The sequence below is a fragment of the Schistocerca piceifrons genome, unplaced genomic scaffold, assembly GCF_021461385.2.
Source record: "Schistocerca piceifrons isolate TAMUIC-IGC-003096 unplaced genomic scaffold, iqSchPice1.1 HiC_scaffold_730, whole genome shotgun sequence".
NCBI lineage: Eukaryota > Metazoa > Arthropoda > Insecta > Orthoptera > Acrididae > Schistocerca > Schistocerca piceifrons.
In genome coordinates, this window is record NW_025728982.1 from 30,837 (window position 1) to 56,653 (window position 25,817).

Here is a 25,817-nt window from a genome sequence, read left to right on the forward strand (position 1 = left end):
TGCACATGTGGAGGTTCCAACAATTCTTACGTCAAATTCTTCTGTTGTCTCATTGCTAAAGCACCTTTGTGAGCATGGGGATTGTCATGATGAGTGACAGTTCTCTTTTTTCAATATGACTGGCATAAGTAACTGACAATTAGGATTTTATTCTCAACAAGATAAGAATAATCCCTTTTTCATCCCAGAAAACCTTAGCTATCAGCAGAGGAAATCTTCTTCTTTTCAGTTGGCTGAGCTCATTGTAAAGATGGAATATTTCATTGAGTGTCACTCCTGTCATCTTCTGGTCTTTTGTGACAGGTTCTGTGTCAACTTGGCTGTGTCAAGTTGTCGTCTTCCCCCACACACTGGATGGAGAGGAGCAGGAAAGGGGGAGAGGGGGGCATCTTCAGTCTTGATGTAGTCATTCGGGCTCCAACTTGATGCCTCACGTGTAACAAGTCACAGCAGTGATAACATTGACCCACACACAATGTTGATCAAAAGTGAATCCATAATATGTTATCTCAAAAATATTTCTTTCGGATGGAGCTACACTGAAAGTTGATCTTCATTTGCATGGTGTTTATGCACATGATGTTTCATGTATTTTGTTTCACTATCAAATACTGTATAGTCTTTTTATTATATTTATTATTTATTCATTTCACAGTCTAAGGAGCATGTGGGACCATTAGTTAGCATTGGTCTTCTTAGCTTTCTTATTCTTCTTTCCTTCCCAAAACGTCCTCATCCTTTCACAATGGGCCCGTATTCTTTCTTGTATCAGTGCGTTTTTCAATTTCAGATTCTTTTCTGTCAGGTTTTTTGTTTTGAACTTATGAGAGTTGATTTTCTGTCTGTACACAGTCCGTGTGGTTTCTAGTGGGTCAATACTGAGTTCCGTGGGGTCATTTTGGGTTTCTGTTAGCCAGCGTGCTCTGGTTTGGCGAGTTCCTTTGATGATAAAGAAGATTTTCTTGGTAATTCTAGAGGTGTCCATTCTTGCTAAATGTCTGAAGAATTTCAATCATCTTTTCAGTGCAACTGACGTGAAACATTCAGTCCTTGAGTACAGTTCTTCAGAGCTTTTGAACATCGAGGTACCACCTTGAATCTTGGGTCCAAATATTTTCCTGAGTATTTGCCTTTCCATTTTCTTAATGCCCTTGATGTTGATGGTTAATGATTATGTTTCAGTTGCGTAGAGCACCTCCGGAAGAATGACTGTATGATAGTGGTGAAGTTTGGCTTGGGTGGATAGCAATTTCTTATTGTATTTGTTCCAGGTCATTGTATAAGCTTTACGTAATTTTTATGCTTGTGTTTTGTGAGCCACTTTTCATTGCCAGTGTTGCTGATCATTTCACCCAAGTACTTGAATTTCTCAACTTGTTTGATGTCACCATATTTTGTGGCAAGTGGTTTCAGGTTTGAACTAGTGGAGTCCATGAATTATGTTTTCTTGTAAGAAATTTGGAGACCAGTTTTGATGGCAACCTCATGAAGTTTCTCGATGGTGTAGCTATTGCTTGGTCATCAGCAAAAGCAAGGCATTTTATGTTGATTTGTTTGTTCTTTGTTCCCATATTTATTCCAGGTATTTCTTTTTCCCATGTCTTGATAATCTTGTCCAGTATCAGATCAAAGAGGAGTGGGGACAACCCATCACCCTGTCTCACTCCTCCCCTAATTTGAAAAGGTTCAGAAACTTCTTCCATGAATTTTACTTTGAGGTTGTGTCTGTTGAAGTCTGCTCGATTAATGAAGTAGTTTTGTTGTCTACACCATATTCACGAAGTGTATTGAACAGACTGGTGCGATGAATTGAGTCGTATGCTTTCTTGAAATCTACGAAGCTGACTACTGTGCTGTTCGACTGACAGCGTTGCAGTATCATCTTCAGGTTCCAGATCTGTTCTGCGTAGGATCGATGTTGGCAGATAATATGATGTAGATAACAAAACTACTTCATTAATTGAGCAGACTTCAACAGATACCGATCGTATATTCTGTCCGTTGTTCTAATTTGCTGAGAAGAACATGTGAGAGCACTTTGTAAGCAACTGGTAGGAGTGAAATGACTTGATAGTCGTTGGGATCAATCTTGTCGCCCTTTTTGTGTAGAGAGTGAATCAAAGCAGTTTTCCAATCTGCTGGTATGACTCCACTTTCCCATATATTTGCAATGATAGTTTTCAGTCTGTCAGTCAAGAGTTCACCTTCAATCTTGAGCATGTCGGCAATTACACCATCTTCCCCTGGTGCTTTGTCGTTTTTGAGATGTGATAAAATGTTTCATATCTCTTCATGCGTAGGTGGAGCTGAATCCTGGTTTGGGGTCGCAACATGAAAGTCAAGTTTGTCTGCTGGTGGTTCACAGTTGTGTAACTCCTCGAAATGCTGTTTCAGGATTTCACAATCTGCCTTTGTGTTCGTTTCAAGTGTTCCGTCAGGGTGCCACAAACAAAGAGAGGGTGGCTTGAAGGTTGCTAGTTCTTCCCTAAATGTCCTATAAGAGTTTCTCGTGTTGTTTCTTTTAAAATCATTATCAGTTTCCTCTAATCGTTTGTGATGGTGCGTGTGTTTAATTTGTCTGATGATTTTGGATGTTTTCTTCTGAGTTTTCAAAAAGTTCTGTCAATTCTCCGGTGTTTGATGGCTGTGCCAATAGTCTTTAAATTGTTTTTACAGTAATCAAACATCCTCTCGTGCACCATGGAAATACTCATGGTAGTGTAGTTTGCTTGCTTCAGTAAAACAGGTAGTTGTCCTCCAGGTGCAACCTCATTGGAGGAGTATCTGCAGTCTGTGGAGAAGCCAAATGAGTACATAGTTTCTGAAAAGAGGCAACAGCCATTCAAATATTTTCAGGGATAACAGTCAGGATGATTGACTGATCTGAGCTTGTAACATTATCCAGTATGGGTTTTCTATGTTAGTACTATGGACAACATAAAGCTAGGTGGATTTATATAGCTTTTCTGTGTGTTTGGTGGTGATATTCTGCTGGGTAAAACATTCTGGAAGTAAAATAGCTCCCCCTTTTTTATTTTGGTCAGGTACTACTCAGGGAGATGCTGTCATCAGAGGAAACAAATTTGGCAGTATACAGTTTAGAGTGTGGATTGTTTCATCCTCCATTTGGGTGGAAATAAGAAGAAGCTTAGAAGAAGAAGAAAAGGAAAAATAATAAATGAATGTTGACAGGGAGTGGGGGGGGGGGGGGGGGGGGAGAAATGAAAGGAGAAGCCACTGGATAGAATTTTGCACACCGTACAATGTAGTCATTGCTAACAATTGGTTTAAAAATCAGAAAGAGCATTGTATTTGTGGAAGAGATCTAGAGATGCCAGAAGGTTTCAGTTAGATTATGTGGTGGTGACAGAAATTTAGAAACCAAATTTTAAACTGCAACTCCTTTCTAAGAGCAAATTTCTATTCTGACCTTAATCTGTTAGTTACAAAATAAAGGTTAAAGCTAAACAAATTGCAATAAGATAGGAAATTAAGGAACTCAGACCTGATTGTTGAGAGTTTTAAAGGAGCCTTTTATTTTGATGTACATTTGAGGACAGTTTCCATAGTGTGGCTGTTAGAATGGACACAACTGCCTGTGATGCTGAAAACAAGTCTCATTTGCATTGAGAGTCTCTTATCTTATTATCTTCCCTGTCAACCATGGAACTTACTGTGGCGAGGTGGCTTGCATGTTTTACAGCTAATGTTGGCAGTGAGTGGCCACAAAACAGTGGAAATAAATTAAGCTGTAGCCAAGATGCCTTGAAACTGTAGTGTTATCAGTAAATTGTACTAACACGAGAAAATAATAATTAGCATTTAACCACTGGCAAAATTTGTCACACACAGTGCTGTCTCCAAAGGTGGTGGTGGTGGTGGTGGTGGTAGTGGTAGTGGTAGTGGTGCATATACTGAAGGCAGAATGGTTACAAGCTTTCTTCATGTAACATTCCCCATACACATTTGAGAAACTTCAAAACCTGCAGAAAATCACCATATGCTACCTGTAATATGCGATAAATAATAATAATGGTATTTTCCTGTTCCTGCACATTTTTTGTAGTTCCTATTCAGATGAGACACATGTGGTATGAGCCCATTGCTTTGATGGAATATCTTAAAAATTGGAGAAGAATGCAACAATATGAAATTTAAGTTGTTGGAAAGCACTAACTGTATTCTTAAGCAGAAATGAAAACTGTAAACTTACAAAATATGTACAGATTCTCCATTGTGAATAAAAGTGATGATCATAGTAACTACTTGTACAGTGAAACAAATATGATGCATTACTCAGATCAGCTTAAAGTCACTGTCATACAGTCACAATAAACAATGCTAAATATGACAGTGCAGCATTTTAGTAGCAAAAGTATTAGGATCATACATTCACAGCACAGTGGGTACACAGCAAAAAGACTTAATCTGAAAAAAAATGTATGTGGGATGTCATAACAGAAATTATTCCAATTAGAGCCTCTTTTTTTTGTGTGAAGTTTTTTGCTTCAGGTGTATATTTGTTACCTCCAAGAATGTTGACCTTTGCTTCAGGAGTGAATTGTAGGAAAGGAGGACCAGGGAATCAATAGTTTTCATCCTTGATTTCTTACTTATCATTTCTGATATTAACAGATCTCCATTGTTTTATTCTTCACTTACATATGATTTTCTTGTGGCACCCTGTTAAATACCTCAAAAGTTTTCATTCATTATTTTGCTTAATTTTATACATCCAGGAGGTACCTGAGTGATTGTTTTTCTGTGTTGTACAAAAAAAAAAATCATTGGATTTTTAATGTTGAAGTCTCTAAATTTGAAGTCTGTTTGAAAATAGTTGTAGATAAATTTATGATTGAGGTGTAATGTTTAGGTTTTTAGTCGTGAATACAGCCATAAGGACTTCTGTTTAGCCCATCTTTTCACTGACCTAAAGTTTGAAGGAGGTATCCTAGGGCTCGCATATGTGGGTTCACCAAGAAGGAATTCAGTTGGAGGCATTTGCACACCAGGTTAGATTCTGACTACACTAAACAGCTTGCATACTCCTGTTCCGTAAGCCTGCTTAGACCACTGTAGTTCAGCACAGAGCATGTTTTTTGAGACACCAAATGAAGCTGTAGTTACAATTTATGGCTGTCTTGTTGAAAATTAGTTTGGAAATGTGTGTAAAAAAAAAAAAGAGAGAGAGAAAAAATTCAACATTTGGTATCATTGTTGATGGGCTGATTTTTGAACTAGTGCTTTCTGATAGTTGCATATTTTTCCACTGTATTAACAAGATGTTCAACACACAATGCTTGATACCACACAAAGTATCTGCAAAAGATAAACTAATTTTCTAACACAGAGGCCTTTTAACATCTTATAGTTATGAATTGAGAATGTCATTTATAATAGACTCTCATTAGTCAGATATTGTGTTTTTTCTTGCATGATGAGTGCTTTTTAAGTGTAATTTCAACCCACTGTATTAATGACCTGAGTATTTTCACTATAGTAATTTAATATACTTCAGTAAAATAGTTTCACTGACAGTAGTTGAAGGCATTGATGAGTTAACTGTCTGTGATCCCTATAATAGATGACAGAAACAACTGAAACAGACCAAGTAAGAAGATACACTGGTGCACCAGATTCATATTTATGAGTAATCATGTTTGAAACCCCATGTGGCCTTCCTCATTTAGGTTTCCCTTCACTAGCTTAAAATATGCTGGGAATGATTCCTTAACTACGGACACAATAACAACAACCACAACCACAGCACCGGAGATGTTTGTGCAATTAGTAGCAATCACTCACCAGAGAAATGGAGCATCATGTTGCACTGCAGGCACAGGGCCGTGAAGTTTTAGTCACACTTCAGGTAACAGGTGTATCTAGTAGCAACATACTGAAAATAAAGGTCACCACTGCAGCACTCAAGCTGTCGAAATCCTCTTTATGTCTAGTGTGTGTCACACTGATCTCTATATAACAACTTCTGTGCCTTCTGGCTTTCACCTCTGGATATTCATCTGCATCGAGATTAGCTGAAAGTAATATGACAGTTAGGCAGGAGGCGAGAAAACTTCAATTTCATGGTGGAGCGGCTGCTCATAAGCCACACATCATGCCAGAAAAATACCAAATGACATCTCGCATGGTGTAAGGAGTATAAACATTGGATGATTGAACAGTGGGAAAACATTGTGTGGAGTGGTGACTCTCGGTACACAATGTGGCGATCTGATGGCGGGGGGGTTGGTTATGGGGGTATGGCAAAGTCCGGTGAAAGTCATGTGCCAGCGTGCGTAGTGCCAACGGTAAAATTCGGAGGCAGTGGTGTTGTGGTGTGGTCATGTTTTTAATGGAGGGGGCTTGCACCCCTTGTTTTGCATGGCACTATCACAGCACAAGCCTATATTGATGTTTTAAGCTCCTTCTTGCTTCCCACTGCTGAAGAGCAATTTGGGGATGGCGATTGCATCTTTCAACACAATTGAGCACCCATTAATAATGCATGGCCTGTGGCGAAGTGGTTACACAACAATGTTGTTGTTGTTGTGATCTTCAGTCCTGGGACTGGTTTGATGCCGCTCTCCGTGCTACTCTATCCTGTGCAAGCTTCTTCACCTCCCGGTACCTACTGCAACCTACATCCTTCTAAATCTGCTTGGTGTATTCATCTCTTGGTCTCCCTCTACGATTTTTACCCTTCACGCTGCCCTCCAATACTAAATTGGTGACTCCTTGATGCCTCAGAACATGTCCTACCAACCGATCCCTTCTTCTAGTCAAGTTGTGCCACAAGCTTCTCTTCTCCCCAATCCTATTAAACACCTCCTCATTACTTATGTGATCTACCCATCTAATCTTCAGCATTCTCCTGTAGCACCACATTTCGAAAGCTTCTATTCTCTCCTTGTCTAAACTATTTATCGTCCATGTTTCACTTCCATACATAGCTACACTCCATACAAATACTTTCAGAAACGACTTCCTGACACTTAAATCTATACTCGATGTCAAAAAATTTCTCTTCATCAGAAACGCTTTCCTCGCCATTGCCAGTCTACATTTTATACCCTCTCTACTTCGACAATCATCAGTTATTTTGCTCCCCAAATAGCAAAACTCCTTTACTACTTTAAGTGTCTCATTTGGTAATCTAATTCCCTCAGCATCAACCGACTTAATTTGACTACATTCCTCGTTTTGCTTTTGTTGACGTTCATCTTATACTCTCCTTGCAAGACACTGTCCATTCCGTTCAACTGCTCTTCCAAGTCCTTTGCTGTCTCTGACAGAATTACAATGTCATCAGCGAATCTCAAAGTTTTTATTTCTTCTCCGTGGATTTTAATACCTACTCCAAATTTTTCTTTTGTTTCCTTTACTGCTTGCTCAATATACAGATTGAATAATGTCGGGGAGAGGCTACAACCCTGTCTCACTCCCTTCCCAACCACTGCATCCCTTTCATGCCCCTCGACTCTCATAACTGCCATCTGCTTTCTGTAAAAATTGTAAATAGCCTATCGCTCCCTGTGTTTTAACCCTGCCACCTTCAGAATCTGAAAGAGAGTATTCCAATCAACATTGTCAAAAGCTTTCTCTAAGTCTACAAATGCTAGAAATGTAGGTTTGCCTTTCCTTAATCTTTCTTCTAAGATAAGTTGTAGGGTCAGTATTGCTTTACGTGTTCCAACATTTCTACGGAATCCAAACTGATCTTCCCCTGAGGTCGGCTTCTACTAGTTTTTCCATTTGTCTGTAAAGAATTCGTGTTAGAATTTTTCAGCCGTGACTTATTAAACTGATAGTTCGGTAATTTTCACATCTGTCTACACCTGCTTTCTTTGGGATTGGAATTATTATATTCTTCTTGAAGTCTGAGGGTATTTCGCCTGTCTCATACATCTTGCTCACCAGATGGTAGAATTTTGTCAGGACTGGCTCTCCCAAGGCTGTCAGTAGTTCTAATGGAATGTTGTCTACTCCGGGGGCCTTGTTTCGACTCAGGTCTTTCAGTGCTCTATCAATCTGTTCACGCAGTATCATATCTCCCATTTCATCTTCATCTACATCGTCTTTCATTTCCATAATATTGTCCTTAAGTACATCGCCCTTGTATAGACCCTCTACATACTCCTTCCACCTTTCTGCTTTCCCTTCTTTGCTTATAACTGGGTTTACATCAAAGCTCTTGATATTCATGCAAGTGGTTCTCTTTTCTCCAAAGGTCTCTTTAATTTTCCTATAGGCAGTATCTATCTTACCCTAGTGAGAGAAGCCTCTACATCCTTACATTTGTCCTCTAGCCATCCCTGCTTAGCAGTTTTGCACTTCCTGTCGATATCATTTTTGAGACGTTTGTATTCCTTTTTGCCTGCTTCATTTACTGCATTTTTATATTTTCTCCTTTCATCAATTAACTTCAATATTTCTTCTGTTACCCAAGGGTTTCTGCTAGCCCTCATCTTTTTACCTATTTGATCCTCTGCTGCCTTCACTATTTCATCCCTCAAAGCTACCCATTCTTCTTCTACTGTATTTCTTTGCCCCACTCCTGTCAATTGTTCCCTTATGCTCTCCCTGAAACTTTGTACAACCTCTGGTTCTTTCAGTTTATCCAGGTCCCATCTCCTTAAATTCCCACCTTTTTGCAGTTTCTTCAGTTTTAATCTACAGCTCATAACCAATAGTTTGTGGTCAGAGTCCACATCTGCCCCTGGAAATGTGTTACAATAGGTCTTTCAGTGCTCTGTCAAACTCTTCACGCAGTATCATATCTCCCATTTCATCTTCATCTACATCCTCTTCCATTTCCATAATATTGTCCTCAAGTACATCGCCCTTGTATAGACCCTCTATCCACTCCATCCACCTTTCTGCTTTCCCTTCTTTGCTTAGAACTGGGTTTCCATCTGAGCTATTGATATTCATACAAGTGGTTCTCTTTTCTCCAAAGGTCTCTTTAATTGTCCTGTGGGCAGTATCTATCTTACCCCTAGACCTACGACAATAACATCCCTGTAATGGACTGGCCTGCACAGAGTCCTGACCTGAATCCTATAGAACACCTTTGGGATGTTTTGGAATGCCGACTTCATGCCACACCTCACCAACTGATATCGACACCTGTCCTCAGTGCATCACTCCATGAAGAATGGGCTCCCATTCCCCAAGAAACCTTCCAGCACCTGATTGTTCAGTATGTCTGCGAGTGTGGAAGCTGTCATCAAGGCTAAGAGTGGGCCAACACCGTATTGAATTCCTGCATTACTGATGGAGGGTGCCACGAACTTGTAAGTCACTTTCAGCCAGGTGCGCAGATACTTTTGATCACGTAGTGTATCTGCTTTACCGTGTAACAGTTTGAATACTTCCTTCCAGATATTCAGAGCAAGGTCGCTTAGTTCTTACTGATCACCTGACATCTCTTGTTGGTGTCATTTCATTTTTTGTTTTATCTTCTTCATCCTTCAAATTTGTATAGTCCTTTTATTATGCCATTTTTATTTTCTGTTGTTCATGTGGTTGTTGTTTTACCTATGCCATTCCTTTTTCTTTGGTACTCCATACTGTTGTTTCATCGGCACGCCAGTCTCCTTCCCATGTCTTCGACCTGACTCCCCTCCTTGCAGATTTTGGTTTCTCGGATTTTCAAATCTTGCTTATTGCTGGTACAATTTTGTATTTTTGTACTGTATATCCACTGACATATTGCCTTACCTATAGTTGCTAGTTAATTCTTTAATTTTCTCATTTACCTTTACAATCATTTATTTGTTCCAGTGTGAACGAAAATCTGGTTGAAAAATGCAGGTATTCTTCTTCTGTTTCATATATGTAATGAGTTAACACAATCAGTGAATGAATATAAAATTTAAGTGGTGAATTAAGTATCTGTAACAGTGAGATACACACAAATGAGAGTAAAGATATCTAAGTATAGCACGTAAGTAAGTGAAGTTTCTGTTTCAGTAAGTCAAAAGATTGAACATGACTAATAACTTCACTTTTAAAGATTCCAGTGAAGCATATGAAAAAGCTAGTTGTCCATTGTTCAGAGTCATCATTTGAAATCAGGATACTTTTTTTCTATACCCATTTTTGTTTAAGAGTTATGTAAATACCAAGGGCTCAAAAAAACACATTTTCTGAGGAATGTTTAATTTTTACACTTGACACTTCCTCTGTATTCTCTGCAATTTTTAATGTTGAACTCTGATGAGAACAGGTTCGAAAAATAATTGATCGAAGCAGTACAATAAACATCCACACCCCGTTTTGCCTAGATCTTAAAAATTTGTTCATAAATTAAGGAAATTATCTGCTTCTCACAGCGTCTTTGCTTGACCAACACCAAAAGTGTTATCTTGGAATACAAATTGTCTTTGCACTGACCAGAAAGTGCAAACTACATTGTACTGCTTATGGTTTTGAGTATTGATATATCTTCTTTTCTGCTGTGACTGTTCTTATCAGTTTTAATGTGCATAGTGCATGATAGATATGCTAAGCAATGTCTTCAAAAACTGCAAGTCCTACAGTAACATACACATCAACCATAATTCACTGAGTTTTGACTGCCAGCATACTTGTTAACATAACTTGTCAGCTTATGCATTTCAAATCGGTAGTGGTCTAACTGTTCATACCTGACATTAAAAAACAGCTGATTAGTTCAGGATACAGACCAGTAAACTTAGAACTATTGTCTTCCTTGATTTGACTGTCTCCACCACTACCTTATGAGTATTCTACTGCTGGTGCTTCTTCTCGCTTCCTGTATTCCACTTCCTACAATGATGCCGCTCTCTTTCTTGTAATCCTTTGGCATCCATTGCATCCTGGACCTTGCAACTCCAACTTGTCATAGGCTGTTTATGATTTCTTCTATCCACCAGGCTCCACTGCCATACTTTATTTGGCCATCAGCTTTAATCCACCCTTTCTAAGTGCCCATACAGTTTTAGACATTTCATCCCTATGGTGTTGATTATTGATTAATCAATACCCATAGGCTCTCTTATGTTGGTATTTGGTACATAGGCCAGCTTGGAGATGCCACAACTTCACCTCCTAAAGTCCATCTCTAGTGCAAGCTACTTGTTTCTCTGATACTTGTTCATTAGTCATGTTTCTGCTCTTTACATAGTGACGTTATCAACAGCTGAATGATATATCACTTGTTTGGTCCATTTTGTTATTCCATAGGACAGAGTTCAGTTGTAATTGCCGTGCTCTATTTTATTATTTATGTCATCTTCACTTTTTCCATTTGATGATATCATAATCCCCAGAACTTAAAATACTTACATCCCTTGTTCTTACTGGCTCCAACCTTCAGATGCTCTATGTTGTTGTCAGATATTCTATTTTTGTTAAGGTAATTGTGAGGCATCATATTTCATACTCTTCTTTTTACTTCTGAAACGTGTACTTACCACCATCCTGGTCTCCTGCTAGAGTGACCTTAAAAATCAGTGAAGAGAAGTGTGTACAAGATTTCATCCCCCAGAGGGACTCCCATGCCTCCACACATGCTCCTCCATCACAGATGTGTGTAAGTTGAAAAAATTTGAGCTGTTTCAAATTTGAGACAAGAAGGAATCACAAGTGTTTTGAGCATTGCATGTGAGTTCTACATGTGTTCTTCAAAAAACCTTCCCTCAAGGATCTATGACAGTAATTTCAGGTTTTCCTGCAGCAAGAGCTTCATAGTTAAAGGCAGAGAAGTAGCAAATACTTCATATACTGTTACAAACATGCTCCATCTCATACAAAGTGGGATACAACAAATGAACAGATTTTCTGGGGCAGCCAAGGAAAGCAGCATCATAAATGCTGAACTGCAGAGACACTTACACAAGGAATGTGACAGTGAACTGTGGTTTAGTGGTTTGCACCTTGATGAAGAGAGACCATATTTCCCTTTATGGCGCTTCCTCTGTCTTTAGTGTTTACATTTGGAAAAAGATAGATATACAATTGGTGTCCCAATGTTGTCACTCATGTTGCAGTTTGGCTAATCTAGTTGATGCACATGTAGAAAGGAGGTGGGAGGAAAGCTACAAAATTTTATATATGAAGCATTAAAGTGGTTAAAGTGGATGCTTGGAGGTGTGTGCATTGATAGAAATATTCAAACGTTCTGTGGACTTGCATTTTGTCAGATACATTCAATCCTTGAGGATGGTGACTCCCAATCGTTCAAGTCTGTTGTGGAAGTAAACCCTTCACATACTCTGTTGCAAAACTAGGATGTGTAGGGTGTGCTCAGAGTGTGTTCAGAGTCATCTGAAACAACTTCTCATCCTCTTGCATTGACAACATCCATAAGGTGATGTATTTGACAAAGTTCTGACTGAACTTCATGGAACAAGGCTGGATTGAACAATTTTTCTTGTAGCATTGTCTTAAGGTAAAAAGTGTAGAACAGGGAAGAAGTTAACAGAGGAATCTGAATATTTCCCCTTGCATGTTCATATTAAACAATGCTGTATCAAAAAAATTATATTAGACTGTTAGTTAAATGTCAATCTACAACAGAACTCCAGTTGCATGTGTGATTTGAGTTCCTAACATCTTATCAGTTTCTGCATGGCAGTAGTATACAATGAACACAATCATGAGATAAAGACTTGACATAATGTGAACACTTTCTGTGTGTTGAACATGCTTAATGGCTTTCAGCCATTAAAGTGAATAGTAGGTAATATGATGTACACATCATTTTCCTGCACATATTCTATGAGTTTCTTTTCTGTAGTTAATATATAAAGAAGGAATGCTCTCTTGTCAATGAATTGAGACTTGAGTACTTGTATGCTTTCACCTAAAAGCATAAAATTATACAAAGACATATTTTTCAACTTGACGTGTCTTCTCTATGGTAAATAGCAATCTGTCCTTTCCTACATTGTTGATATTCCTTCCTGGAGTTTCCTCTGTGTAATTATAGGTATCAGTACTATAAAGTGTGCTCTACTATTTTGTTACAGAATATTTCAAGAATGGTTACACACTCTATCTGAATTCAGGTTTGAGTTCAAGTCGTAACCATTATGGTCAAAGAGTGATTACAAGAGAAGCAGATCTCGTTACTGCTCATGAATTTGGACATAACTGGGGCTCAGAACATGATCCTGACATACCAGAATGCAGTCCCAGTGCAAGTCAAGGTGGATCATATCTGATGTATACATACAGTGTCAGTGGATATGATGTCAATAACAAGGTGAGTTTGACTAAAGATGAATGCAGCATATAGCTGTGGCATTTAAAAAATGGAAAACATTTTCAGAGTATAACATTCGGTATCTATAGCCCAATTTCTAGAAGATTCACCAGATCCACTAATAATGTGTTTTCAGTCTTCTATAGAATAGAGGTTTCTCTAATTCCTGATGTTCAGTAGACACAAATAATAATGTAGATCAATGATCCATTACATTGTGTTATAAAAATACATCCAACTAAGCATATTTTACTGATATGACAGTTCACTAAGCAATTCTTATGGTTCTCTACGCCAACTCTGTTAGCAGGTGAAACTAAAGAAAACTAAGCAGAACATTTTAGGCATAAAGAATTGTCTTTCAGATAGTATTCAAGCAGGTATGCTCTTTTGTTTGGTAGTAAATTAGGTATGCTCTTTTGTTTGGTAGTAAATTGAGTTGTACATTTACAAATGCTTTTCAGAAAAAAAGATAAATTCTACAATAAGCTGAGTAACATTTCATCCTGGTGTATCAACAAATTTTAAGTATGTTATCTTCTGCTAAAAGTAACAAATAGAAAGCAATGGTATAAAATGCCAAGTCCTTAACATTTGCCTCAAAAATCTAGATTTCAATGAGCCACACTGACAATTTTTACTTCTGCTAGTAGCTCTCTCCTACCTTTTGAATTTCACAAAAGTGTCCTGCATACCTTGCGGGACTTGTACTCCTGAAAGGAAAGAAAGAAAAAAAAGGATATGGTGAAGAAATAGCATATTCACAGTGATTGTGAACTCTCACCCCCATACAAGGAGATAGAAATTCTAATGAAATAAAGACAATCCTTGCCACTAATGACAGAGGTGTAGCAAATTAGTATTGATGTATTTTCAGCTGGGTCCAGTCAACAAGCCTCAAAATGAGTATAAATGGAACATATATACTGCTCATTGTCAAAGCTATTTTTATCAAGCTTTAAATGAAGTCAGTCATAAAATACATTTAAGTAAATGTAAATTGAAACATTAAAAACACTTGTATATGCACATAGTCCCAACTACACTACTTATGGCAGAGGTTGAGTTCACACTGAGGCTGCTGTTTACAGTTAACACCACAACTGGTGTCAATGTACGTTACACCAATCTGCAGCATCCTCCGTACATGTATGATGCGTTGACAGTTTATATTAACTTTATTTTACCTTCGCAATTCATATGTGTTATCATTTTATTTATTATTGTACTTTTAAAAAACTTTTGTACATAAGGCAAGTTAGGAAATTGTAACTAAAAGCAGTGACTAATGTTTTACAGTTTTACATGGTGATAACTGTGTGAAGTAGCCAGTGGCTTCAGTTACTAATGCACATTTTACAGCTGAACATAATTTAAAAAAAACAAAACATCTTTTTCAGATATTTAAATCAGTAAAATTTTAACACTGTGCTACATACTAAGTGCAGTTAAAGGAATTGGAACAGACAAGACTGCTGCCACAAGTCATCATACTATCAGTAATATGTTGATAGACCAGAAACACGTCTGCTTTAGCGGTCCTCTCTTATGAGCTTCATATACAAATTCATTGTAATTTTCTCAGTTTGGTGTTAAAACTAATGAACCATTTTCTACATCATGTAATAATGTGAGAAATACTTTACATTTGCCTCTGTAAACTTGGTACTCATATGCAATGTAGGAGGGCTGTATTCATAACTAGGTGATTATCGTTAGATCAGTGTGTCTGTTGAGATCAGTGCATAGGAGCTGAATCTCAATGATTTTCAAACTGTTCCCAAAACTGGGAGCTTCACGTGGCTACGTGCTCATTAAGCAGTGTCAAAGATGAGGCTTGACAGCAGAAGATTTCAAACTTCTTCAACAGGTCCACACTGTCTCCTCTTTTGTTTCCAAATGGAATCAAACATACTTTCCATTGTTTGTTTAGACTTGTCACATATTTCAACATAGCATGTACTCTGTGTACAGTAAGATAATTTGTTTTGAACAACACAATCCTCCTCTGAAAAGTATCTACATGGAGTTATCCTGCTTTACCTGGCTTAAAACATACATTTGGCTTGAAGAAGCATGTGACATGGTATTTCATTACTAATTACTTTTGCAGTTTCTGGTCTATTCCTCTTCCATGAACTTCATTATGTTTCCTATGAGACAAGTAGTTTGAAAGCCTGCTGAGTCCTCGTTTCGACGACTTCTATCGGTCACTCTTCCATATCTGTTTTCATTCTGTGGGTCCTATTTCCTGCTACCACCTACCAAACGTCTTTACCCGTGTACCTCCTCAGACTTTTGAATATCTTTCTGTAACTGTCCAGTTAACTGTTTATGTATCATAATCTCTCTCTAATTGGCTACTTCCCTTCCCCTCCACAAAGACTCCTCAGTGCCACAGAAGAATTTTTCCCAGTTCACCTTCTTTTGTTGATATGTTCTTCTCAATAAGACCATGTGTCTTAAGAGCTCCACATAATCCCAGAACTGACTACCATTTATCGGTTCAAACACTTCATGTTCATGTTTGTTTCCAAACTCTGTGGCAGTGTGGGTCAAATAATGAAAATAAATTTTCTGTATCAAGAATGTGAAAATCACTTAAAATATATGACAGAACAGGGAAAATGTTTTATGGGAATTGTACAAAATTTAGATCTAAGGACATGTGTATTGCAAATTATACATGTTAAAACCTGTGACTTTTGCAATAGGTATGCATTCTTCCTGTGCCCATCACACACTTTGTCAATGGCCATGCACACATTTAACGTACAATCTTAGTCATCTTCCTATCACAGCCACTGTTTGAATCTTTTGAGTATCTAAACATCGCTAAAGTTTGAGTTGTCTTCTATATTTTTTGTCTCTCCCTCTATATATTTTTTTAAAATGCAAATCAAGAAGGTAGTAACATGGGAATGCTAAGACTAAATTGTCTTAAATAATTTACTTAATACTTATGGAAAATTACTTTCAGTGCCCATATGAAAACACTCCAATAATTCAGCTAGAGAACAGGTGAACAGTCTGATGTGAAATAGGGAACGAACAGTTTTCCTTGAAGAAAAACCATGAACAGTTTTCCTAGAAGAAAAGTGATTGAAGTGGTTGAAGGTAACAAAGCACAATTCATATTCCAAGGAAAAGAATATTCAGGAGTTGCTACAACAACATATTTGCTGTATTATTTGCATATGAAATGAATTGCAAAAAACAAAATAGTGATACCACCACCACCCCCCCTCCCACACACACACACACACACACACACACACACACACACACACATACACAGGCAATGCTATGCCTACTGTTACCCATAGGACACTGAAGACAAATACAGATCAGAAAGTAATTAAATTGAGAATGATGACTGAAGAAAAAACTGCATCATTCTGTGAACCCAAAAGTCCCACCACCACCATTCTGAATATGAGACAGACATAGAAGGAACAAAGATATACAATACCAGGGTGCTAACAACTTAAACATAAAGCTTTCCCTTTTCCTTTGTGGAGATTTCTAGTCCCTGGTACAGCTTGCTTCAAGGCAAGACAGCTCAGCGGGAAATAGTTGACAATACAGCCCAGTTACCACTTCACTTCTTGGCGTGATCTGTCAACAGAACAATGCTTGAAAGCAAGTTGGAAAAATGATTACTTAGCAAGGCAGACTTACTACCTTTCAGTCAACTTACTCTATTCAGTCCTCGAAACAGAATCCAAGAATAGGTATATCATACTGAAAGTTCCATCTACCATGCTGCTGAAGCACGCGTCTGACATGGCCACAGCTCATGTCCTGATGTCACACTTTCCCCTCTGCCTTGTCAACAAAGCCATACCAGCTACAGGGGGCTTAGGATCGACAGCAGTGGCATGCATATATACACTGATGAGCCAAAACATAATGATGACCGCTTAATAGCTTGTTAATCCATCTTTGGAATAAAATACATCACTGATTCTGTGTATCAGGGATCTGACAGTTTGTTGGTAGGTTTGTGGAGGTAACTGGTGTTAGATGTCTAAACACAGGTCGTGTAATTCACGTAAATAATGAGCTACTGCTTTGTGTACATGGTGATGGCACCCAATAGCGTCCCAGATCAGTTTCATAGGATTTACATCAGGCAAATTTGGTCACCGAGACATCAGCATGAGTTCACTATAAAGTTCCTCAAACCACTGTATTGCAGTTCCAGCCTCAAAACATGGTCAATCATACTGCTGAAAGATGAGATCGCCATCGGGGAAGACATCAAGCACAAAGTAATGCAGGTGGTTCGCAGCTGTCAGCATGTCTTCGATTGCTACCACAGATTCCACGAAAGTGCAGGAGAATGTCTCCCATAGTCTAATACTGCTGTCACCATCCTGGTGTGCTGCGTGTTTCTAGCTGCTGTTCATTTCAATGGTGGCATTTGTGAGGACAATCATCGACCTAATGTAGCAAACATGTGATTCACCAGAAGAGCCACCACGTTTCCAATAATCGATGGTCGAATCCCGATGAATCCACGCCCACTGCAATTGTAATTGACAATGTTGCTGGGTCAGCATGTGAAGACAGGGATGGTCTGCTGCGGAGCTCCATGTTCAACAGATGCCACATATTACTATCTATTCTACTTTACAGGGAAGAAACCCCTCCAAACCCAATGTTCTGTGAAGAGTCATGGACATCCAACAATTAGTGCCTAGTAGTAGTTTCACTGTCCTTCTACCTCTTTCCGTAGATGCTCATGACAATATCATGTGAACATTTGACCAGTTTTGTCGTTCTGAGATACTCGTTCACAGGCTCAGCATAATAATAATCTGCCCTTTGTCAGAGTCACTTATCTCAACAGGTTTTCCCATTTGCAGCCCACATCTTTGCCAGGGTGATCCCACGTCTGTGTCTGCTCTACTTGTATACTTTTGTTACTGTGTCACGTGCCTGCAACACCACCAGGCAGCATCCAACATCGCGGTGGACAGTGGTCATAATGTTTTGGATTATCAGTGTATAAGATGGCACCCAAAGGAAGACATTCTGTCTGAGGATAGTAGCAAGACATTTTGCCAAAATATCTGGGAGATTCCACCCTGCTGAAAACCCAAGAGCAGTTCAAGATCATGATAAACTGGGATAGCCTAAGATCACACATCAATCCAACAGTCTACATGCCACATTTATAGGCAGCATTTTACCTCTAGTTAGAATTCAGGGACATGCCAACAGTTCTTTGGCTGTTCAAGGCAGCAGCAAATAGTTGCTTCTGCAGCACATTTAGGAGATCTCTCAGCCATTTGTAACTGACATTGCTACTGGTGTCCATTAACAAGCTTTTCCATCCAGATAAATGAAATGTTTCTAGTAGTTAGGCTAAACTTTCACTGAAGTATTAAAGGGAAGTGATCTCCGAAACACCATCAATTGCTCCATAAGAGCTACAGTAGTATGATAGACCATAAAGAGAATTTCAGAAAGAGTTGCAAGGTCACCAGTTACTGCTGTATTGCAGATTGGAAGTTTTGTAATCAATCTGAGAGATAGCTCTGGTATTAACGATAGATCTTCAGTTCCATGACCAGAGCCACAAGTAAACAGCTGTACTGGATTCCAAGAGAAAACAAGTTGTTAGTGAGGATCTGATAAGTGGCATGGTAATATGGTACAAACAGTATTCATGTTAAACACAGCACTGGTTGCAAGCTGAAGAACTGGCTCCTGCGCAGACCAGTGCCACAGCTGTTTCATGTGGTGCGAGGAGAGTGGCACTTACTGCAGTATTTGGAATGATACACAGGCGGCGCCCTCAGTGGCATACAGATAGCAGCAAACTTAATATTACTGTCTGATAGGCATACCAAAATAACATATTTAGTTGTTGATGATTCCATAACTTTTCACTATGAAGTGTATGAACACTATGTTCATAGCTTAGACTTATCAGAATATATACCCATTTGATGAGATGACGAAGAAATTGATGAAATGTATGATGAGATAAAAGAAATTATTCAGGTAGTGAAGGGTGACGAAAATTTAATAGTCATGGGTGACTGGAATTCGAGAGTAGGAAAAGGGAGAGAAGGAAACATAATAGGTGAATATGGATCGGGGCTAAGAAATGAAAGAGGAAGCCGCCTGGTAGAATTTTGCGCAGAGCATAACTTAATCATAGCTAACACTTGGTTTAAGAATAATGAAAGAAGGTTGTATACATGGAAGAACCCTGGAGATACTAAAAGGTACCAGATAGATTATATAATGGTAAGACAGAGATTTAGGAACCAGGTTTTAAATTGTAAGACATTTCCAGGGGCAGGTGTGGACTCTGACCACAATCTATTGGTTATGAACTGTAGATTAAAACTGAAGAAACTGCAAAAAGGTGGGAATTTAAGGAGATGGGACCTGGATAAACTGATAGAACCAGAGTTTGTACAAAGTTCAGGGAGAGCATAAGGGAACAATTGACAGGAGTCCTGATAACGACGTCCTCTTGAGTAGTCCCCGCCCAGAGATCCGAATGGGGGACTATTTTACCTCAGGAATATTTTACCCAAGAGGACGCCATCATCATTTATCCATATAGTAAAGCTGCATGCCCTCGGGAAAAATTATGGCTGTAGTTTCTCCTTGCTTTCAGCCGTTTGCAGTACCAGCACAGCAAGGCAGTGTACAGTTATCAGATCTATAAGTAATAAAATGTTGCCTATCTTTAATTAAAGTATGACTTACTTTTTGTGTAAAATTGCGTACTCTGGATCTGAGGCTAGAATATGTCCATGGTAATGCGTATCTGTCATGAGAGGTGACCAAAAGGAGTCTGAAATGAGCTTTTGTTTTGACAGCTGAGGTGGCACCCATGGGACATTACATTATATTACTTGGGAAGAGCTGCTGATCAGAGTAATTAGCATCTCGGTATATGATCACCAGTGAAACACATCAAACTCACTCATATAGGTGGCTATGTCAACATGGCTTTTTCATCAGAAAGAAAACAATATTTCAGTGCAGAGCCCTACTGCCCCATAGCATTCTCACCTTTGGCCCTGCCATGACCTGAACCCCAGGCAAGAAGAAATTGATGTAGACAATTTACCCAGTTTTTGGTAAGCTCCGGAACTGATGGACAGTATTTTTTTTAACAACAAAGCCTTTGCTTTTCATCAAAAATATTGATGATAATTTTGAATAAGTTGCTGCAATAGGGAAAATGTGTGATGGAAGTCTTTTACTAAAAACTTTTGAGTGCTAAGCAGCAACATGCACTTCAGATCTATGACAGGCTTGAAGAGATTAAGTCACAGTCACTCCTCATAACATATTCAACAGGATTAAGGGTCTCATCTTCCAAAGGGGCTTAACATTACAAACAGACTAAGAACTGCATACTAATCTAGAGAACCAAGAGTGCTCTTCTGAAATATAATGCAACCTGACATCTCTCGATGAATGTGACTACACAAGTTTTCCAAAATTTCATTTGTGTGTGAAAATTTACATACCAAGTGATAGTGAACTGGCAGATGCTTGAAGATAGATACAGTCTATCCCATGAAAGCCTACTTACAGAGTTTCAAGAATCAGTTTTAAGTGAAGAATCTAGGTATATGCTGCAACACGCTACATATTGTTGCTGTAGGCAGTATAAAGATGAGATTAGACTCATTACAGTGTGCCTAGAGGTGTTTAAACATTCATTCTTCCTGCACTCAGTTCATGAATGGAATGGGAAAAATCTCTAACAACTGGTACAAAGGGAAGTACCACCTGCAATACACTTCAGTGGTTTGCAGAGTACAGATGTAGACATAGATGATGAAAAAGATGTAAAAAATATTGTGTGTATTTACAACTCATGAAAAAAACCATCAGAGATATCCCATATAGTGGAAAACATGGCATGTTTCCAAGCCATAAAACACATGGAAGCAAGTCAGCCCATACAGTTCCATCTTTAAAACTAATGCAGTTTCAAAACGAGGCCCACTGAAAGTGATATATAAGTGTTGAAACAAGTTTGTTTGAGAAAAAAAAGCAACAACATTTTCCGCTGCAGAACATGGAGTTTTAAAACATTACAACATCAGGTTTAAACTGAGTGTAGTCTTGTATGGAAGCTCAACATGGATGATAAACAGTTTTGACAAGAAGAGTATAGACTGTTTCGTAATGTGTGGCTGCAAAAGAATGCTGAAGATTAGATAGGTAGATCATATAAGTAACAAAGTGATACAGAATCAAACTGGCAAAAAAGAAATTTATGGCACAAATTGACTAAAAAGGGGGGGGGGGAGGGGGAATCAGTTGAGAGGAAACATCCTGAGGTACTACGGTGTTATGAATTTGGTAACGGAAGGAAGTGTAGTCAGTAAATACTGTGGAGGTAGTCCAAGATGTGGGTACAGTAAGTAAATGAGGCTGAATGTAGGTTGCACATATTATGCAGAGATGAAGAGGCTTGCCAAAATAGATTAGCATGACAAGCTGTATCAAACCATTCGTGAGAATGAAAGCCACGAGGACAATAACAACAAAAGTGGTAAAACACAGGGGAGCTATACATCTTAGGGTACTTTACACTGTATTATAAAAATACACCATTTGAAAGCAAATCTGAATCTGTGAAAGATAAATGTTTTGTTTTGTGATGCATATTTTTGGAACAGAAAAAGAGAGTCTGACTTGTTTGCACATTTTGTTAATGAAGTTTTACTTACTTTTTGTTTTGTTGCTCTACTTGTGTGCAGATTTTTATGGACTCTTAATCCTTCATGTGAAGAAATATTGGCAATGAATTCATGTATTAAGAAGGATATATTTTCATTTCTGCCTTCATATTTACTTTTGTAGAGATTTTCACCCTGCAGTCTACGTTCCATTCGTAAAGTCCTCCAAGCTAAATCTGGCCGTTGTTTCTCTGAGCCAGAGGAATCATTTTGCGGAAATTTAAGAGTGGAAGGAGATGAAGAATGTGATGCTGGTCTCCTGGGCACAGAAGATAATGATGCCTGTTGTGATAAAAATTGCAAGCTCCGTCGTAATCAGGGAGCAGTTTGCAGGTTTGTGTTATACAAACAAATATTTCTAACCCCAGCTTCATTGGCCTTGTTAACAGGCAGTTGAAACATGCATTTGTATTACAACACATGAAACACTATGCGGCAAATCACAGAGGAACAGTGCTACAGAAAAGAAACACCACAAAAAAGCATGAAATAGTATGAATTCCTTACAGTTCTCTCGCCATCTAATTCTCTGCATATTTCAATTCATAAATTATCTTACGTTGAACGCTTTTTCGTTTACCATGTTTCTTTTGTGGTGGAAGGAACTGGTCCCAAAACTGTATTTCTTCATTGTATTACAGAAAACAATTCACCCTGCAGTTAGCATATGTCTTTATTTTCATACTGGTTTTATATCATTATAAGTACACACTCTGTGCAAACAATTCATTTGAATTTACATCACTTGTACAGCCTGAAATGAAAGAAATGAATTGCGTGCGTTGAGAATGAGGTTATAATGCATTGAAGCCGAAGTATGAATAAATATAATTTGGCAACTGTAGGGTGAAGATTTTTATCTTTATACATTCATTTATTTTCTTACCAATTGCTACACTAGCTGTCAATGGATGGATAAAAATATCACTTTATTTTGCTTTCATGTCTACAGTTTCAGCTGTGAAGCCATTCACAAATGGTTGCATAGTATAACATATCAAAATGTATTTTTTTAAATTGTGGTCAAAGACTATGAATAAATAGTCTGAAAATGGATGCTCTTGGATAAGAGAGTGACTTCACAGCCATAACTATGCAGTAATGTAAGCAAAACAAGCAGATATTTTTACACATTCAGTGACAGCCAGTGTAGTAGAACATTATTATTTAGGCAATTTGTGGTGGCCGGAGACCCTGTTGCAACTAAAACATTCATTTGTTGTTTACTTGTATGCTCAGTGACAAGAATTCGCCTTGCTGCCAAAACTGCCAGTACATGCCTGTCGCAGTCAAGTGTCGTGATGCACAGTACGCCACATGTGAGCAAGAGTCCCGCTGCACAGGAACATCATCTGAATGTCCTCGTAGTCCTCCTATGGAGGATGGTACTGGTTGCCTCGAAAGGGGCCAGTGTCGTCGTGGAAAGTGTGTTCCATACTGTGAAACTCAGGGCCTCCAAAGCTGTATGTGTGACACAAGTGAGTCACTATTCTTACTCATTATATTCACAGGCATCTGCAGTATTGATTCACTGCCATCTTGAAGTATTCACACACTACTTATTAAGCACAACTCTCTCTCTCTCTCTCTCTCTCTCTCTCTCTATCTATCTATCTATCTATCTATCTATCTATCTATCTACCTCTATCTGTCTTTCGTGCTGTGTAGTAGTGTTACACAGGGTGTATCACAATTAACAAAAACTGAGACAGGTGAGAGTATACAATAACTACTAACATTCTATTAAACATTGGTCAGTACACAAGTTATTTGTGATGTGTGATTACTAGACACAGGAAAAAAATGTTTTATTTTATGACCAAATTTGGTGCTATTTTTTGCCACATTTTGTGGTGTTCTGTGCCACATTCAGCTTTATTTTTTCCTAAGTTTAGCATTATTTTTTGCCAAATGTAATGTTAATTTTTGCCAAATTTAGTGTTATTTTTTGCCAAATGTGGTGTTATTTCTTGCCAAATGTGGTGTTATTTTTTGCCGAATGTGGTGTTATTTTTTGTCAAATGTGGTGTTATTTCTTGCCAAATGTAGTGTTATCTTCTGCCAAATTCGGTATTGCCAAATTCAGAGTTATTTGTTTGCCATTTTTGCTTCTATTATTTTATTTTTCAGTTGTGTCAATTTTCACTACTAGTAATGATGCACCTGTATATAGAGTACTTGGGAACCTAAAATATGTTTTCATATTGTGTCATCTCATCGTCATCTCTCTAGAGTATAAAACCGCAAAACCTCTTTCTTTCAGTTGGAGATGCCTGTAAACGATGCTGTCGTATGAATCTCAATGACACTTGTTTTCCTGTGGATCCAATGGATATTCTTCCAGATGGAACACCTTGTATTCAGGGATTCTGCAACAAGGTGCGATATGATTTTCATTAAATAACATTGCTTATTCACAAACCAAAATTAAATTTTTATTGCTGAATGTGCTGAAGTGAAAGGAACTAAAACAAGTAGAAAGATTGACATGTTTGGTAAACCAGATAAAGAGGCAATAGTGTCATAGCTCTGGACCAGAACTTGTAGAGGAACTGTGGCTCAAGTTTAAAAGAACAACGTTAACACTAAACACATGATCAATATATATCTAGTAGACAGTTCATTCTAGGGATGAATAATACAGGTATTAGTGTCATTGTCATTGAAAAACAGCTGAAATTCCTGAAACTGGCTATGGCCCCACAGACCCTTGCCAGATCGTATACAGAATTAGTGCCTTTATTAAATAAAATATACTATAGATCCTGTGACACTGTGCCCCGTGGTTGGAAGAAAATGTAGGACAAACCCTTCTGTAGTAAGTGTTGCAAAAGTGATCTACAGAACTTCTGTCCAATAGCATTGTAAATTTTAGAACATCAGAAGGTATCTGTAATAGAATGACACTCTCAAGCTGACCAGCATAACTTCTGAAACCAGCATTCATGGGAAACCTAACTTGTGTTTTTCTCATGTGACATCCTGAAAGCCGTGGACCAAGGAAATTATGTGGATACATAATGTTTTGCAGATGATCGCTTTATCTGTAATAAAGCACAATTTGAAAAAACTGTGCACAAATAAGGTTGATAAATTGCTCAAACTATCATAAATGTACAATTGTACTCTTCACAACATCCAAAGAAATAGTACTTTGCGGCTGTGACATCAGTGGATCACAATTGGTAGCAGTCAAGACAAATGAATGTCTGGGAGTGATAATTTTTGGTGTGAAAATAATGATCATACAGGCACAGTCAGAGTAGGTAAAGCAGATGGCAGTCTTTGGTTGGTAGCATACTGGCAAATGTAATCTGTCTACAAAGCAAGTTGCTTACAGAACACTTGGACAATGCATCCAGGAAGATTGCTTAAATGAATGTTATCCATATATAAAGAATTAACAGGAGATATTGAACTGGTATGTAAATTTACAGCAAAATGGTAACATTTTTGTTTGATTAATGGGGAAGCATCATTGAAATACCACTAGGCTTGAAATGGCAGGCACCTGAAAATAGATGACAACTATTATATTTTAACTAAACTTCAGTCTTGATCACAACACTTATGTCTCAATAACATAGGTGACCGATTTTGGTTATATTTATATAACCATCTTCAGACCCATGGCTTCCATGGAGGATGGTAGGCGGAGCTCTCCTCAGCTGCTACGAAGTCAACTGAGTAGAGTTCCGCCTACCATCCTCCAAGGAAGCCATGGGTCTGAAGATGGTTATATAAATACAACCGAAACCGGTCACCTGTGTTATTGAGACATAAGTGTTGTGATCAAGACTGAACTTTAGTTAAAATATAATACTTTACTGATCACTGTTCCAAAAATGTTTACA

At 38.2% G+C, this 25,817-nt stretch overlaps 1 protein-coding gene across 1 annotated transcript in view; it reads left to right on the forward strand.

Moving 5' to 3' along the window:
• LOC124770048 (ADAM 17-like protease) overlaps positions 1-25,817 on the forward strand; it is a gene marked incomplete at its 5' end in the record, with an annotated part of 39,270 nt that overhangs the window by 11,671 nt on the left and 1,782 nt on the right. Inside the window, 5 exons of the mRNA XM_047249177.1 lie at positions 4,874-5,012; positions 12,996-13,231; positions 22,088-22,296; positions 23,203-23,441; positions 24,227-24,342. Of these exons, the coding sequence (XP_047105133.1) occupies positions 4,874-5,012; positions 12,996-13,231; positions 22,088-22,296; positions 23,203-23,441; positions 24,227-24,342 (939 nt within the window). The remainder of the gene's footprint in view (positions 1-4,873; positions 5,013-12,995; positions 13,232-22,087; positions 22,297-23,202; positions 23,442-24,226; positions 24,343-25,817) is intronic.